Consider the following 19,417-nt stretch of genomic DNA (forward strand, 5'->3'; position numbering starts at 1 on the left):
GACACACAGTGTTGCAAGCACACGTACTGTGGTCTGCCAGTCAGGTAATCAAGAATCCATGACACCAGGAAAGCATCCACCTGCATCGCTGTCAGCTTCTCTCCTAGCAGAGCAGGGCGGATGGTGTTGAACGCACTGGAGAAGTCAAAAAACATGACCCTCACAGTGCTCGCTGGCTTGTCCAGGTGGGCGTAGACATGATTCAGCAGGTAGACGATGGCATCCTCAACTCCTAGTCGGGGCTGGTAGGCAAACTGGAGGGGATCTAAGTGTGGCCTAACCATAGGCCAGAGCAAGTCTCTCCAGGGTCTTCATGATGTGGGAGGTCAATGCCACCGGTCTGTAGTCATTGAGGCCACTGGAGCACAGCGTCTTCGGCACAGGGACGAGGCAGGACGTCTTCCACAGCACAGAAACCCTCTGGAGCCTCAGGCTCAGGTTGAAGACATGGTGAAGTACTCCACATAGCTGAGGGGTACAGGCTTTGAGCACCCTGGTACTGACACCATCCGGTCCTGCAGCCTGTTCAGCTGTGAAGCCCACCGTGGTGGTTTCATGTGGGGAAGGGGTATAGTGATGAGAGCAGGGCAGGGGACTGTGAGGAGGGGTAGGAGGGGAGAGTGGAATATGTGTTGGTTGGAGGCCGACAACAGATGACTCATGTGGGGGATGGGCAGGGCCCACAATGTCAAATCTGTTAAAGAACAGGTTAAGTTCATTGGCCCTGTCCACACTGCCTTCAGCTCCTCTGTTGCTAGTTTGCCGCAACCCAGTGATGGTCCTCATCCCACTCCAGACCTCTCTCATGTTGGTCTGCTGGAGTTTCCACTCAAGCTTCCTCCTGTACCTGTCTTTAGCCTCCCTGATCCTGGCTTTCAGGTCCCTCTGTATTGCCCTCAGCTCCTCCCTATTTCCATCTCTAAACACCCTCCTTTTAACATTCAGGATGTCCTTAATGTCCTTTGCAGTCCACACAGAAGTTGATGTAATCAGTGATGCACTCTGTGAGTCCATCAATATCCTCTCCATGTAAGACCCTTAGCTTTTTGCAATCTATAGTTGACAAAAGGACCGATCATGGATCGTCCAAAATCGCTGACAACTAGGGATTCCAAACTGGGTCCATGGGCCTCATGCTTCATGGTATTGGTCCATGGAATAAGGTAGGGAACCCCTGGAAGGTAGAAAAGAGTTGGATAAACAACTACCAAAGCACACTGACAGGTTAAACAGATGAAGGCGGCAGTTAAGCATATGCAAGCCTATTCAACTTGATAAAAAATAGAAAAAAAAACATTATTTTTTAATGTTCAGTAACCAATAAAGGTTACTGCACCAGGAGGATTTTGGTTGCTATTTCATGAAAAGCAGAAAGTAAACAGCAATGTGGTTGGACTACAAGTCTTCCTCTGATTGTACAGGTTTTACCAAGACCAAAGTATTATATGGAGTTTCGATCTTCATATTTATCAAGGATGGATTGCGTTCAGGGTAGGGTATTAGTTTGCAAGTAGTGATTACATTATCTTTCTTGTGTTTATTGATCTTGTTGCTAGAGATTCAGTGTCACTGGACCTGCTACTGGCCTCTGCCTTTATTAACCAGGTCCAATTTCACTTGCCTTTACTGGGATCTATGTCTATTTATCATCCATCTTATTAATAGTGAGTGAGTGAGCAGGGTAGGGGTCTTGTTTAGGATTATATGTGGGATTAAAGTGAAAGAGGTTGAGAACCAAGGGGTGTTTAGTAGGAGTCCTTAGGGCTAATGGAGGTGTTGCTTAGTTAAGGGATGTGGCCTATGGTTAGTCAGGGTGTTACTTAAGGGTAGGATTAAGGTTAGTGTTTTGTCTCATGGATTGATTAAATTAGATTGACTTAACATCGCTAAGACATGCAAGATTATTAAAGGAGTGTATTTTCAAGCAGAGAGGTTGCTTCCTAAGGAGATTCTGAGAATGTAGAACCAAGGTATTTTATTTCTGGATAAGAACTGGTCACTTAGGTCTAGATGAAGTGGAATAACCTTACATTTTAGCCTTTCTCTGTACATGCTCAGTCATTGAATATACTCAAAACTGTAATCAGTTTTAAAGAATAAGAAACTCAAAGAATAAATAGAATCAAGAAACAAAATGAACTTTACACAAAGTTGGCCACATGCTTATTAAAAAGCAGATCAGAATTGCACAACTCACTTCTTTTTCTATTTCATATGTCCTTGCTGCAACATTTTGTAAAATGTATTCATAGGATGTGGACATCAATGTTACAGTTAGGCCATCCTTCATTAACCCCTAGGTGGCAGCTTTGGGCCTTCATAAAGTGGCCCAACACATGCTGAAATCATTCTTTACATAGAGTTCAAGGTTCTTGCATTTTGAAACAGAGGCAACAAAGAAATGCAAACTCCAGGCACAAAAGTTCACTATTAACCTTTCCAATAAGGGCAACATGAATCAATAAATCACCTAAAACTTCATTATTGAAGAAAATACATGACCTAGAGCTCCAAAAGGAAATTCAGTTATCTTTTCACAGCTGTTCCTTGACCATTAGTGCACTCTGGAGATAATGAAAGTAGACAAGGATGAAAGCAAAATTCTAACTGAAGCAGAAACCCAAATTTTAAAAAAAGTTATTTTATTCATTAGTGATATGTTGGTGGCTAATGGCCCTATTAAGCTCACCTTTCAGAATAAACAGATCCTGTCAAGTAAAAGCTCATGCTTTACAGATCAATACTGTTACCAAGTTTGTCCTACTTTACATTACCACTAAGTTCAGAAACATTAGAAACATAGAGCACTTCTTCAACAGGCAGCAGTGTATCTTAACCAGAATGATAACGATTCTTCAACACAATTAATAGAACAAATTGTGTTTTTTAAATTTATCTCTGCTCCCTACAAGACAGACTGATAAGCAGTCCAGTGAAAGTAGGAAAGACAAGAATGTCAAGAGTAAAAAGAGAACATAAAGGAAAGGGAAAATCTCTTAAAAAAAACACCATTAAATACATAGCTAGAGAAAGGAAATTTGAATTTTATTTGCATATTCATCAGCGAATCTGCACTTCAAGTTGTTACATTTCAAATCACTATTAACCCAGAAATTACAAAAGTTATCAGTCTGTAGAATGCTGATAGTATGTTCCTTTACAAATGAGTGCCAATACTTGCTCAAATTCATCACTCATTATCTTGTTTAATAAGGCAAGATGGTTCCTGAAAATATTTTCATTGTGCATTTAAATCTAATCTTGAACAACAACTTGGTATGCTTCACACTAGAACAGATAATCAAATTTCGAGAATAAATCTAGACATAAAAACAGAATGTGGAAATGCTCAGCATGCCAGGCAACATTTTGTGAAGAAAAAAAAAACCCAAACTTTTTCAAATCAAAGATCTTTCAAGAGTTTTAGTGTAAGGATATCAACTTGAAATGCTACATCATTCTCGCTACCTATCCTGCTGAGTATTTCCAGAACTTTGTTTTTATTTCAGATTTCCAGCATCTGCAGATTTTTTTTTGCACTTTAAAATATTGAGTCAGTCTTGTGCCAGAGGTTTCTGGACAAATTCCATACTATATTGTACGAAAATACACTATAAAGCAATTTTTCTACCTCATATTGCTGTCATACCTACTGGCTTACAAAATGTTTTGTAAACTGGTATATTTTAAAAAAACAGCAAACAAGAACTGCACCACAAAAATATGTGCTTTGTATCATTGGTACAAAAATGGTTAACTAACAATGGCCAAAGAGGATAAATTCACTTTGCATATGAACAAAATAAAATGATTTCATAGTGCAGGGAACATACTTTTCTTATATAAACAAATCCCAAGTTCACAGTTAATTAAATGACAAAATTGAAAGTTATCCTCTATAACTAAAGAATTCAAAGTGTAAATTTCAACATTTTGGCTATGCCATATACTTTATTACTGAACAAATTTTGTTTACTATTAAATTACTGATGGGACAATAAGCCAAAAACTGGAATACAAATGTTGACAGTACCTTTTGAATATAATGAACAAACTAGAAGAAAAAACACATTAAATATATTATTTAAATCCAAATATACAAACTGAAATAACACCTGTATTTGTTTTTATCCATTTCCTCCTACATTACCCAGCAACAGTTTCTCTGTCAAAAATCATTGGACAGCATGTTGAAAAATATTGTCAAGCAATACAGAAGTTCAGACCTAACATATACTTTTACATTCATAGAAATCCGGTTGGGTCTGTCAAAATACAACAATGGAGCCAGTTTTCAGATAAAGGTGACTAGGTTAAGAGTAGGCAGCAATTTTAATTTCCAGGTGTTTAAAAACTTTGTTTTAGCAAATTGTTTTAAAGTATTGCCTTTTGTAGAATGTACAATTTCAGTATTTGCTATCACTTGTAGAATTTATAAACAGAATTCCCTGCACAAGGCTTCCACGAATTCAATAAACTTTAAACAGTATTTTAATCTTGGCATCAATACAAAATTGCAGCAATATTTTATTTGCACAAAGGGCACTTCAAAATTGTTCACAGGTATCAAATATACTTCCTACTTAAACCCATAGTAAAACAAGAGTCAACTTTATTAAAATAAACTTTAGTCTATTTACTTTCAATAGTTTTCTACCTAAATTTTATGGTACCTCTCACTCATATCTAAGACCATTTTACTTTGCAGATGACTATTATTACTCCCCATATTACTTCCGCTATCGAAGACTTTCTTAATTTTACGACGTCACAGAAAAAGCTTTCAACAGAACAAAAGTCCAACAAAAAAAATCCTGAGTTTTCAACTTGAAGAGTTTCTCATTCAGACTTCTTCGTCTTCCTTCTTTTGATATTTTCAGCTTCCTCAGAAGGAAAACCTGGGGGAGCAGGGCAGCTTTTCCTCTGCAATTCTTCTTTGTTTGAAGCTTCTGTCTTAACATTGCTTTCAGAGGAAATGGATTGCCAACTAAAAGCCATACGGTACAAAGCAACTTCCATTGGTGCAAAAGGTGATAGATGAATATTAAAGAGCACCATTGCAACCTGAAATACAAAGTGATATATTGGCCAAATTGTACAGGCCTATGCAAAGCCAAGATAACTCCAATATTAAAAATATGACAAGCTGCAAAAGGATGCAATATAATATTAGTGCTGTCCAGCAGCTATAACAGTATTCTATTTACTGGCAATATCTTGTTCTTCAGTGAAAGACTATTCAAAAGGCAATTATGATGTAAATAAACAAAAGGTTCATACAAAATTAGTGCCATAGTTTACAGACATTGTTTTTAAACTCTTCCCCAAGCAATCAACATTAAGAATTTGATTTTTACTTATCAGCGATTAATATGCTGACCAACACCAGATTAATTGAAGAATCCTGCTCATTACCTGGGTAATGAACAGTACAGCCCTCAAAGAGCTGGGATTGGTTGAGAACAACTTCAGTTAACTTTCTGGGATTACTATCCAATTTAACAATCAAGCATGAGAAGGCAAATATAAGCCACATTTCCTTACCAAAATTATCCAGAAAAAAATGCAAAGACATACAATTTATACTTATTGCATAGCATTAAAGGCCAGTAGAATTTTAAAAAAACTCCGTGAAACATTGCCAAGGGCTCATAAAAGTAACTTTGTTTTCATCATCAAAGGCCCCACTAACAAACAAAATTTGGTCACACTGTCTTGATCACACCATGCTTTTTGCAGGCTAGTTTTACTTAATGTAACATTGTTCTGAGAAAATAAATTCACTCATCTATATTGGAAAAGAAAATCCTAGATTTCTATCTAGATCAGTGTCTCAAAACTTCTTTTCATCCCTTCAGCAGCAATGTGTACTGCCACCAATGCAACAGCAAAACCTTCACATCTTAATTAACAAAAGCTTTCAAATGAAAAAAATTCTTGCCATAAATCTGAAACAAAAACAGACAATAATAGGCTATGCAACCGCACATATAAAAATAGCAGGTAATACAGTATAAGGAAATAAAAATGCAATGCACTAAAAATTCTTATTTTCTTGTTCCGCATGTATTTGTTGCGGTTAGGGAAAATGCACTCATTATTTGTTGTATAATACTTTCAACATTTACACATCATGTCAAAAATTTTCAAGATTTAAAATGCTTAAATCATATAGATGGGTACTTAAGAATAATACACACCACACACACAATGTTGGAGTTAGTCAGTTGGCCAAGCAGCATCTATGGAGAGGAATCAGGTCAACACCCTTCATCAGGCCTCATCAGGTACTGATGAAGGGTACCAGCCTAAAAATCATCTCTTTATTCCTCTCCATAGATGCTGCTTGCCCTGAGTTCCTTCAGCATTTTATTACTCTGGATTGCCAGCACCTGCAGAATCTCTTGTATTTACGATTTGTCAGATATTCAGTCTTCCAATCACAATCCCCCATCACAAAAGACTGTCCACAAACAAGAGAAAATCTGCAGATGCGGGAAACCTAAGCAACACACACACACAATGCCGGAGGAACTCAGTAGGCCAGGCAGCATTTATGAAAAAGAGTACAACTGATGTTCCGTACTTGGGCTGAAACCCTTCATAAGGATGGGGGTGAGGGGGGGGGGGGAGGAGTAACAGTAAGGTGGTGGCTGGGGTGGGAGGAAGAAACACAAGGTGATAGGTGAAACCAGGAGGGTGGGGAAGGGGTGAAGTAAAGAGCTGGCAAGTTATTTGATGAAAGAGATATTAGGCAGGAGAAAGGGGAATCTGATAGGAGAGGGTCTCCAATGTAAATAGGGCATGTTCGCCAAGCACCTACGTTCCAACCACCAGAAAAAGCGGGATCTTCCATTGGCCACCCATTTTAAATTCCACTTTCTATTCCCATTCCAACGTGTCAGTCCATGGCCTCCTCTACTGCCTCAATGAAGTAACACTCTGGATAGCCTCCAACTTCGTTGCATGAACATCAATATCTCCAATTTCCAGTAAAGCCCCCCAACCTCCTTCACCAATCCCCATTCCCATCTTTCACCTCATCTCCTTACCTGCGCTTCCCCCCACCCATCACCTCTCTGCTGCTCCTCCCCCTTTTCTTTCATCCATGGCCTTCTGTCTTCTCCTATCAGATTCCCTCTTCTCCAGTCCTGTGTCTCTTTTGTCAATCAACTTTCCAGCTCTTTACTTCAACCCCTCCCACCTGGGGCTTAACCTATCACCTTGTGTTTCTTCTTTCCCTCCCCCCACCTTCTGACTCATCCTTTTTTTCCCTCCAGTCCTGATGAAGGGTCTTGGTCCGAAATGTCGACTGTACTCTTTTTCACAGCCTGGCCTGCTGAGTTCTTCCAGCATTTTGTGTGTTGCTCACAAAAGACCACATTATACATGAGGGTAAACAAAATTAAGTAGTGTTAGTTAAATTTTAATTTGCTACTCATCTTGTAGAAACATTATTTATTGTGCCTGGAATCATGGTGTAATCACTGCAAAGTTTTATTTCTAACACCATACAAAATTACAACACACCAAAACATGTAAATGTCTAGGTGATTGGGCATTGGTCAAATCTGTAAATTGACACAATCATACTTAGTTTTCACCTCAGTTGCTTGGATCATTCCTGAAAACCCTGCATTCAAATCAGCTTGAAAAAATGTTTCTGGAATGTCCAAAAAGCTAACAGTCCAAATAGAATGCCCCATACCCAAGCTGTGCCAAGACAGTTTGAGTTACTACTTTCTAAAAAATTTTGTTTGATTGGTTACTTAATCTCATAACTTATATCCTATTTTTACTGTACTCACATTATCAAGAGAAGACTTTGTTAAGGAAGTAAATTTGACTTCCTTCCAACCATCTTAAACACACAATTTTGATAAAAAAAATTCATTTATAGTCTTAACCCAATAACATTTGAATTAAATTCTTGAAAGCCAATGTAATCAGCTAAATATGAGAGGGTTCAAATGTTCTTTTTGTATTCACATTTTGTCCTTTTGAAGCACCACTGTATTTACAGGGAAGTAAACACAATGACACCACAGCATAAAAATAATGGAACAGCTGATAGCAACAAAATCGCAGTAGCAGAGCTGAAGTAAGTTGACCCAGTTATCCATTCGGCACTTCAGTGTAACGTTCTGAGCCAGAGTGAAAAACTCATGCATCTAAAATAGGCTATGCTTCCTCTTTTAAAAATCGTAAGTCAAGCAAATTCAAGATTAATTTGAACTTCAAAACAGAATTTTCTTGATCATAAAAGATCAAAGTACTACTTAGAATTTTGGAATCTTTTTTCTCCCCACACATTTTATTTCTTGTCCTTCAGAGGTTACTAATAAACAGGATTCCAGCATTTATTGCTTTTGAACCATGTAATTGAAGTTAGGAAAACAGACTGCAAAAAAAAAAAATCCTAAATATGTGCCAAGGCTAATATAGTGGCCAAACTTTACATATCACCACAGGAATAGCATTACAAGGGGTGATTGATAAGTTTGTGGCCTAAGGTAAAAGGAGATGAGTTATGCAGCTCTCGTTACATGCACATGCAGTTCAACGCTTTGAGTGATTATGCAGAAAGTTTGAAGTTAGTAACTCATCAGGGGTGATTGATAAGTTCGTGGCCTAAGGTAGAAGGAGATGAGTTATTAACTTCACCAGCCCTCTATTTTACTAAGCTCCATGTACATATCTAAATGTTTCTTAAAGGACCCTATAAGGTAAAAGGAGTCAATTTTAGAAAAGGTAAAAGGAGTCAATTTTAGAAAAGGTAAAAGGAGTCAATTTTAGAAAACCTAGCACATTTATTTTTCAACATAGTCAAAATTTATTTTTCTACATGTACACACTTAGTCCAGCGTTCGTGGAGCATACAAATCTTGGACCTCCAGATAGTGTCCACAGCAGGGGTGATTGATAAGTTTGTAGCCTAAGGTAGAAGGAGATGAGTTATGCAGCTCTCGTTACATGCACATGCAGTTCAACGCTTTGAGTGATTATGCAGAAAGTTTGAAGTTAGTAACTCATCAGGGGTGATTGATAAGTTCGTGGCCTAAGGTAGAAGGAGATGAGTTATTAACTTCAAAAGCCCTCTATTTTACTAAGCTCCATGTACATATCTAAATGTTTCTTAAAGGACCCTATCGTATCTGCCTCCACCACTGTTGCCGGCAGCCCATTCCACGCACTCACCACTCTCTGAGTAAAAAACTTATCCCTGACATCTCCCCTGTACCTACTCCCCAGCACCTTAAACCTGTGTCCTCTTGTAGCAACCATCTGAACCCTGGGAAAAAGCCTCTGACTATCCACACGATCAATGCCTCTCATCATCTTATACACCTCTATCAGGTCACCTCTCATCCTCCGTCACTCCAAGGAGAAAACGCCAAGTTCACTCAACCAACTCTCATAAGGCATGCTCCCCAATCCAGGCAACATCCTTGTAAATCTCCTCTGCACCCTTTCTATGGCTTCCACATCCTTCCTGTAGTGAGGCGACCAGAACCTAGCACAGTACTCCAAGTGGGGTCCGACCAGGGTCCTATATAGCTGCAGCATTACCTCTCGGATCCTAAATTCAATTCCACGATTGATGAAGGCCAATACACCGTATGCCTTCTTAACCACAGAGTCAACTTGCGCAGCTGCTTTGAGCGACCTATGGACTCGAACCTCAAGATCCCTCTGATCCTCCACACTGCCAAGAGTCTTACCATTAATACTATATTCTGCCATCATATTTGACCTACCAAAATGAACCACTTCACACTTATCTAGGTTGAACGCCATCTGCCACTCCTCAGCCCAGTTTTGCGTCCTATCAATGTCCCGCTGTAACCTCTGACAGTCCTCCACACTATCCACAACACCTCCAACCTTTGCGTCATCAGCAAACTTACTAACCCACCCCACCACTTCCTCATCCAGGCCATTTATAAAAATCACAAAGAGTAAGGGTCCCAGAACAGATCCCTGAGGCACACCACTGGTGACCGACCTCCATGCAGAATATGACCCGTCTACAACCACTCTTTGCCTTCTGTGGGCAAGCCAGTTCTGGATCCACAAAGCAGTGTCCCCTTGGATACCATGCCTCTTTACTTTCTCAATAAGCCTTGCATGGGGTACCTTATTCAAATGCCTTGCTGAAATCCATAAACACTACATCTACTGCTCTTCCTTCATCAATGTGTTTAGTCACATCCTCAAGATGAAAGCATGGTTGAAGTGTTGTTATATGTAAGGGAACTAGAAAGAGACGTGAAGGGAAAGTCAAAATTTCATGATTTTTAAAGAGGAGGATGTCCAGTCACCAGCATCCTTGCTTGTGCAACAGATGCAGCACCATCAATGACAGAACACCACTTGAACTTATTATTTCCTTGAAAAAGCTGTACCTAACATATTTACTATTCACTATGCAATTCACAGACAACATCTTGTTGCAACAACTTAAGTGATCAGCTGCACAAATCATTAAATACTTTCCTTATAGTGGTAAATAAAATCCATTCCTGAACACTTACAATGAGAAATTAACAGGAAGCATAGAGAAAGAACTGATCTCACTACAAAATAACTGAGCCAAAGCAGAGGTTCAAAAAAAATCATATCAAGACTTATGGTTGCAGAAAGAAATCTCTGAATGCTATCCTGAACTGGGGGAAAAGATCAAGATGTTCTTTATTGCCTTTACAACATGATATTTAGTGGAGCGTGGTTTCAGTGCAGTTGTTCAACTTCATTCAAACTAGACACTAGAATACTACAGCACAGTACAGGCCCTTGATGTTGTGCCAACCCATATATTTAGTTAAAAAAAACATACTAAACCCACACTACCCCATAACCCTCTATTTTCCTTTCATCCATATGCCTGTCCAAGAGGCTCTTAAATACCCCTAATGTTTTAGCCTCCACCACCATCCCTGGCAAGTCATTCCAGGCACCCACAACCCTCTGTGTAAAAAAACTTACCCCTGACGTCTCCCCTAAACTCCCCTCCCTTAACTTTGTACATATGCCCTCTGGTGTTTGCTATTCGTGCCCTGGGAAACAGGTAATGGCTATCCACACTATCTATGGCTCTCATAATCTTGTCAACCTCTATCAAGTCCCCTCTCACCCTTCTATGCTCCAAAGAGAAAAGCCCCAGTTCTGCTAACCTTGCCTCATTAGACTTGTTTTCCAATCCAGGCAACATCCTAGTAAATCTCCTCTGCACCCTCTCCATAGCTTCCATATCCTTCCTATAATGAGGTGACCAGAACTGAACACAATATTCTTAAGTGTGGTCTCACCGGAGATTTGTAGAGTTGCAACATGACCTCTCTACTCTTGAACTCAATCCCCCTATTAAGGAAGCCTAGTATCCCATAGGCCTTCTTAACTATCCTATCAACCTGTGCAGCGACCTTGAGGGATGTATGGATTTGAACCCCAAGGTCCCTCTGTTCATGCACACTCTTAAGTAACCAACCACTAACCCTGTACTCAGCCTTCTGGTTTGTCCTTCCAAAATGCATCACCTCACACTTATTCGGATTGAACTCCACCTGCCACTTTTCTACCCAACTCTGCATCCTGTCTATATCCTCTTGTAACCTTCGACAACCTAAAGCTCCATCCACAACTCCTCCACTCTTCGTGTCGTCTGCAAACTTACTCACCCATCCTTCCGCCTCTTCATCCAGGTCATTTATAAAAATCACAAAGAGCAGGGGTCCCAGGACAGATCCTTGCGGCACTCCACTAGTCACTGACCTCCAGGCAGAATACTTTCCTTCCACTACTACCCTCTTCTTTCTTCCTTTAAGCCAATTTTTTATCCAAACAGCCAAGTTTCCACTGATCCCATGCCTCATGACTTTCTGGATGAGTCTCTCGTGGGGGACCTTGTCAAGTGCCTTGCTAAAATCCATGTAGACCACATCTACCACTCCAGCCTCATCAACTTCTTTTGTTACCTCTTCAAAAAACTCAATTAGGCTTGTGAGATACGACCTTCCCTTCACAAAGCCATGTTGACTATCCTTGAGTAGACTGTACTTCTCCAAGTGCTCGTGGATCCTATTCTTAAGGATCCTTTCCAATAGTTTGCAAAGTAACGAAACAGACTGCAAATTACCAAACATGGGGATCTGAGACCCCTTCTACGTGACATTAATCACAATGCTGAGAAGCTATATCACTGCACCAAGCCCATCCATCATATTGAAAGGTGAAAAAGCAATTAAGTATGAATAGTTGGACTACTGATATACACACTAAAATTGATGAAAACTGTTTTGCTGAAATTAAATAATTTTATTTCTAGCTTTAAATTGATTTTAGATTTGAATAACTTTTGCAATTATTTGTCACAACTTTGAATTGGCAGTTCCTATTGTATTTCACTGTGGATCGCAAATCAAAATTCCTTATAGTTTTCATGTAATAACTGGAAAGAGAGAGGGGGCATTGGGGATGTGGTCAGGGAGCCAAGGGGGTGGTAATCCAAAAAAGTTTTGGAAACACTGCCCTACACAAAACAGAGCAAATTAAAAATTGTTGGGTATAAATAGGATTAAATACACAGCAAGGGCAATCTGCTTGTCCAGCACCACCAAAGTTACGATTGCAACAAGCAATCAAGAATTTTACTCTATATCACATCCAACTTAAAAGCAAACCAAAGGTGCCTTGGAAAGAAATATTTTGCTATGCTGAAGGTTTTCCAAGACTAGAAAATGACTGATTTATTCCATCTAAATCATATTCATGAAATAATACTTTTATACCAACTTCAAGTTCCAGATCTCTCTCATTGTTCTAGGCAAAGAAAAAATTCAGTCCAAAGTTTCCACATTTGTCAAATACTATGCATAGAGCAATTCAAAACATTCAGCACCAGTCTGACATCACATTTAAATTGTTTGTTTCTGACCCACAGTCTCAAAAGAATAGAAAATGTATATTGTGTTCATTGTATATACTTACATGAAAGTAGTGAAGACAAAAAAAATGACAAATTGTCTCACACAAGTTAATATGAGGAATCAGCAACAATTCTATTACCATATCTTTATTCTGCAAAAGGAAAATAATACATTTGCTACCATTCACATACCTTTGTTGAAACTACAAACATAGTGTACAAAAAGATCAGGTTGTGTCTGGTAATAGGCAGATAATTCATCTGTTGCAAAGTAAAGAGCACAGCGCCTATCAGAGTTACTTTTGTTGCACTGAAATAGAAACAGGATAATATACAAATTAACAACATTTAGTTATTCTTCCATTACGTAGTCTATACTCAGAAAAAAAGTCATTCTCAACTAATTTTGTTATGCAGTAGCAATATTTTGAAAAAAATAGTAAAACTAGGTCTTATTCTTCACCAAAGTCCATAAGCATTTTTTTCTCTAGCAGTAGCAAGCCACAGCTAATTTTTCAAAAATCCATGTATAACCTAAGGCTATCTACTGCCCATGACTTTCATTATTGTTGGATTAAGCTTTGAGATTTAATAGGAAGTGTAAATGTTCAAAGTTTCTTTTAAAAATGTCATGCGAGTATCTGGACATTTTTCTGACTGTACTGTACATAATATTGGAATATGCCCTTAACCCTAGAAAAGTATATATGCATAGGACCAGAATCACAAAAAAGCCATGGATGACAGGGACTCTATAAATGAATGCTTTTTGTAAAAAGGTAGCAAATATACAAAATCTAAAGAAATACATTTTGAGAGCACCTTTGAATATAGTATTTCTAATATGCTATTGTAAAGTATTACTCCGGGATGAATCATCTGTGCATTGGTCTAATTGGTAAAGTGAACTCAGGTTTGCAATACTGCAGAATATTTTAAGTTCTTACTCAGTAGTAATCTGACCCAAGTCTTGTTCACAAAGGAAATGACAATTTACATTTTCACAATTGATCAGCCTATTGATTTCAATGGAAGAAATAATCAGAATTTTATCAACTTCTAAATTACATCAGGTTTATGTGCATAGATGCAAGAATTAAACTGCCTCAAGTGAATGGATCAAAGGGACAGTGAAGATTTAGAAATTCTATTTCAGCAATGAGCAATTGCAAAGGGGGTAATGTCTACTCACCTACAATAGCAATAGAAGGAAGATTTTATGACAGCAGCAGTAACAAAAACACTTCGGAACTTTGTAATATGGAATAACATGCTACAATGGCATTTATCAGATCTCATGTTACATTCAGAACTACTTCTTTCACAGTTTAATCTTTCCTGCCTTTCATGTCCTTGGAGACATCCCCTATTCCAATGAAAAGGCACTGATCCAAAACGCTTGTCACCCTCAATGCTGCTTGACCTTCTGACTATTTCAACACTTATTTTATTTACATTCCAGAATTTCAACATCCAAGGTATATTGTTCTGTACAAAATATTCTTAAACTCAAAATAAGGAAAGTAAAGCCTGACTAGGTTTTGCTCATTTACTGCCATTATGTCAGAAAATAACCTCTTCATATTCAAAGGGAAGGGGTGGGGGGTGGAAGGATGAGGGCCAAATCAGTGATTAATTTAAAAATGATGTTGAGCTTCTGTCTGCCTATAAAGATGACAAGATATTCTACTTACACCAGGACGAGGAAAAATAGACAAGAATATATTCTTTTCCTTTCCCAGAGAGGAGAAGAAATAATTGTAATGTTATTAAAGATCTTTCCTTACAAGTATAGGCATTGATCATCTGGCTTTTTGATTAATTTAGAGTTTTTTCACAAGCACATTAATCTTTACTCTAATAATTGTGAAATTCCGTAAGCAATGATATTTCCAATATACTCTGCTGCCACGATTTACACTTTATTTTCATTTCTGAAAATAATCATGTTACCTGTTATCTTGAAGGAAGAAAATTAAATGGGGCATTAAGATTTAAAGCAATTTTTTTTTTCTAAAGAGGACAGCCAAAAAATTGGAAATAGCTCAGTACTTTCATTGTTACTTCAATTTAAAACAAATGCAACACAATGTTGAAACCATTACATACTAGGACATTTTCAGCAACTCATTTCTCTCAGGGATCCAGACACCACGCACGAGTTGTTCGAAATTGGATATCAAGCCAGAACCAGCACCTGTGGACAGACACTGCAAAAAATTAATATTTAAAATAGTGTAATAACTGAATATCACAGTTCCCAAGACAGCATAGGTGAGACACAAAAACATTTTATGCGCAGCTAACAAAACTACTAGATATTCTACTAAGTAATAGATTTTAGAAACTACGATCACTGCAATCTGCAACCTGTAATTTCCATTTGGCAGTTGTGCTTCTGAACCATCTGAATGACCTGGAGTTTTTGCAGTATCCTGAAGGATTCCATGAAATGGACTCTTGAGAATGCAGGTAATGCCACAGCAGATATTGGTGGAACGGACTTCAGACTGAATTGAAGCAGTGCGGCCCAGGCCCGAGAGCAAAAAACAAACCAATGGTTAGCTGAATTAAGCACCGAGCCAGAATAAAAACATTAAAGCATTAAGCTCAGGGTGAAGGATGAACCGGTGTTCAGCTCACTGATCCATAAGAGTTTACTCGCCTCAACGATGAACTGGTTTCATAGCTGTGGACTCACTTTTGGCAACTATGTAGTTCCTGTTCTGTGTATTATTTATTTACTTTTTTATCTTTTGTATGATTTATTCTTTTTTCACACATTGGATATTTGACAGTCTTTGTGGCGTGGGTTTTTTTGTGGATTCTGTTGTGTTTATTTGCTTTGTGGCTGCTTGCAAGACGAATCTCAAAGTTGTATATGGCATACCTACTTTGATAATAAATGTACTGTGAACTTTGAAAAGGAAGAGATAAATAATTGTACTCCATAATTGTAATTTGTCTTGAAGAAACTGTATACCCCTCTCTGCCATGCAACATTATTCAATTATGTGATGATGGAAAAACACAAGAGGTAATCAAATTCCTTCTTCTAATTGTTACCCAGTAGCAGAAGTCGGGGAATACGAATGGAATAGCATGACAACACGTTTTACCATTTTTCACAACTAGGAGGCAAGAATAAAAGAAAAGGCGAGAAGAAAAGTACATGTACAATATGAATGAAACAGCCTCTTACCTTTAGCCCATCCAACAGCAATTACAGCAAGCCATCCATTTCTGTAACGGTTGTGTGCATCCACTACTCCTGCAACAATTTTGCGGGCTCTTGTTACCTCCTTCATACCAGCTATAAATAATTTGGTTGGTAAAAAGTTGCAGCATTTGTAGAACTTGTCATATGGACAGTAGAATATTAAATACCTAAAAATATCAAGAAAATAAGAGGGCTGACCTTTAGAGAAAGCAGTATTATATATGAATCTAAAGTATCTTGACAAGGAAAATTGCTTCACTGCAAAAATCCAAGTTAATATAATTACATATTCCTGGGTTTTCCTCCCATTTCATTCACAAAGAGGTAAAATCTATGTTTTATCTAAGCCAATTGACAGAGAACATTGAAACAGCCTAGATTATTTCACTTCAAGAAATATATGTACTTCCATACAAACGGCACCATGGAACAAGCTATAATAAAATTGCTGCAAAGGTGTTTTATGCCTCCTCCTACCATCACTCCACACCCCTTTACCAACTTTACACACTAATATCAGTAAAGTTTGCAAATAAGAAACTTTTGGCCTGAACAACAAGTTTGGGCACTGACTCTTTGAAATGTCAGCTCTCATCAGAGAAAAGAGATAATACCATGAAGGCATCAACATATCCAGTTTCTACAGAAATTGTTCTTTATTCTCAAGGCAAACTTTCAAAAAAAAAATCAGTAAAATAGTAAAGCATGCTGGAAAACAAATTGATCTTGCAAGTAATGGTTACCAATATATTTCATCAGAATCTCAGATCAGAGAGAACTATATTTGAAAATCCTTCCAAATTTTAGTTTTGCAAATACTCTATCAATACTCATTTGGATTATTCAACAAGTCAAAACATCACTATTTGTTTAATATTCCCTCTTTGTCAAACAATAGCAGAGAACATATTCTCAACAGGCATTAATGACAAACTTCAAATATGAGCAACTGTGTTCCCAGAAAATACTGAAGCCTTTGCTTTTAATACAATGGTTAAATTTGTATTTTATAGGTCCTTTCTTGAATGATGAAATGAAAGTTTGCCCCTAGAACATAGAATGATGCTAAAGAAAAATCCTATAATTTGTGTAAAAAAAAAGAGGCTATAAAGTAACAATTGAAGATTCGACAAAAACCATTATACTTAAGAGCAGACAATGTCCGATGTATTTCCTACAAAATGCAAAGAGGGGTTAACAAAATGGGAATTAATTGGTTTAGTATAAATTAGGCGACACCAAAACTGGGTTAATAACATGAAAGAAAGAGAGAAATATGGAACCAAAAGCAATACAAAGCCACTTGCAATTAATGAAGCATTCTGAAACATAGTTATCAAAGATGTTTGTAACTGGGCAAATAATGCACATCGTTTGTCAGTACTGCAAAAATTAACTGTAAAGTTTCCACCTGTAACATTTAAACTCATTTCTATTTGGGGGGAGCACAGCAAATTCTTTATTGGAGCAGTATCTTGATAATGCCTTTCATTGTATTTACCATGCTATCAGGGACAGTCAGCACAGCTTTGTGAAGGGCAGATCGTGTCTAACAAGCCTGATAGAGTTCTTTGAGCAGGTGACCAGGCATATAGATGAGGGTAGTGCAGTGGATGTGATCTACATGGATTTTAGTGAGACACTTGAGAAGGTTCCGCACGGTAGGCTTATTCAGAAAGTCAGAAGGCATGGGATCCAGGGAAGTTTGGCCAGATGGATTCAGAATTGGCTTGCCTGCAGAAAGCAGAGGGTTGTGGTGGAGGGAACACATTGGGATTGGAGGATTGTGACTAGTGGCGTCCCACGAGGATCGGTTCTGGGACCTCTACTTTTTGTGATTTTTATTAAGGACCTGGAGGTGGGGGTAGAAGGGTGGGTTGGCAAGTTTACAGACGACACAAAGGTTGGTGGTGTTGTGGATAGTGTAGAGGATTGCCGAAGATTGCAGAGGGACATTGATAGGATGCAGAAGTGGGCTGGGGTTCAACCTGGAGAAGTGTGAGGTGGTACTCTTTGAAAGGACAAACTCCAAGACAGAGTACAAAGTAAATGACAGGATACTTGGTAGTGTGGAGGAGCAGAGGGATCTGGGTGTACATGTCCACAGATCCCTGAAAGTTGTCTCACAGGTAGATGGGGTAATTAAGAAAGCTTATGGGGTGTTAGCTTTCATAAGTTGAGGGACAGAGTTTAAAAGTCGCGAGCTAATGATGCAGCTCTATAAAACTCTGGTTAGTCCACACTTGGAGTAGTGTGTCCAGTTCTAGTTGCCTCACTATAGGAAGGATGTGGAAGCATTAGAAAGAGTGCAGAGGAGATTTACCAGGATGCTGACTGGTTTAGAGAGTATGCATTATGATCAGAGATTAAGGGAGCTGGGGCTTTACTCTTTGGAGAGAAGGAGGATGAAAGGAGACATGATAGAGTAATACAAGATATTAAGAGGAATAGATAGAGTGGACAGCCAACGCCTCTTCCCCAGAACACCACTGCTCAATACATGGCTTTAAGATAAGGGGTGGGAAGTTCAAGGGAGATATTAGAGGAAGATTTTTTTTTACTCAGAGAGTGGTTGGTGCGTGGAATGCACTACCTGAGTCAGTGGTGGAGGCGGACACACTAGTGAAATTGAAGAGACTACTAGACAGGTATATGAAGGAATTTAAGGTGGGGGGGAGTTATATGGGAGGCAGGGTTTAAGGGTCAGCACAACATTGTGGGCCGAAGGGCCTGTACTGTGCTGTACTATTCTATGTTCTATTTGTGAACTATTCCCATTAATTTTATAATTAGATCCATTAACAGAAATTAAAAAGCTATGAAGAAAAATGCATAATCAAAAATGGCTACAAATTCATAATACTTGATTTTGATACAAATAAATATAGTAAATAACACTAAGGCCAATGCAGCTATTGTAAGTCATGAGAACTGATTTAAAACGCAATAGGAAAACAAAACATTGTAGAAATCAAGCTTAGAAAAGGAAGGAACAGCAACAATACTAAATTGGGTATTTGCTGATTTTTCTTTCTATATTAAAATAATGTAAAAAAAAAAGCAAACACAGATGGAACATCAAGATCATTTGAGGAAAAAAGCATAAGCATCTGACAGAAAGCCTAAGCAAATACACAACAGGCAGAGGAAGAAACAAGGCTATTATAATTTTTGAAGCATCCTTTGATATAGAAGTTGTGCCAAAGGACTGAAGAGTTCCCAATGTGATGCATTTATTCACCAATAACGAAGTTAATCCACCCAATTTAGTC

The 19,417-nt window shown here is 38.3% G+C and overlaps 1 protein-coding gene across 1 annotated transcript in view; it reads right to left on the bottom strand.

Moving 5' to 3' along the window:
• Positions 1-3,024: 3,024 nt before the first annotated feature.
• Positions 3,025-19,417, bottom strand: part of LOC140197695 (trimeric intracellular cation channel type B-like) — a 42,381-nt gene continuing 25,988 nt past the window's right edge. The window contains exons 3-6 of the mRNA XM_072258048.1: positions 16,128-16,312; positions 15,035-15,122; positions 13,118-13,235; positions 3,025-5,064 (exon numbers count right to left, since the gene is read on the bottom strand). Coding sequence (XP_072114149.1) covers positions 4,840-5,064; positions 13,118-13,235; positions 15,035-15,122; positions 16,128-16,312 — 616 coding nt within the window. The 3' untranslated portion in view covers positions 3,025-4,839. The remainder of the gene's footprint in view (positions 5,065-13,117; positions 13,236-15,034; positions 15,123-16,127; positions 16,313-19,417) is intronic.

This window comes from Mobula birostris, chromosome 5 (genome assembly GCF_030028105.1).
Source record: "Mobula birostris isolate sMobBir1 chromosome 5, sMobBir1.hap1, whole genome shotgun sequence".
Classification (NCBI taxonomy): domain Eukaryota; kingdom Metazoa; phylum Chordata; class Chondrichthyes; order Myliobatiformes; family Myliobatidae; genus Mobula; species Mobula birostris.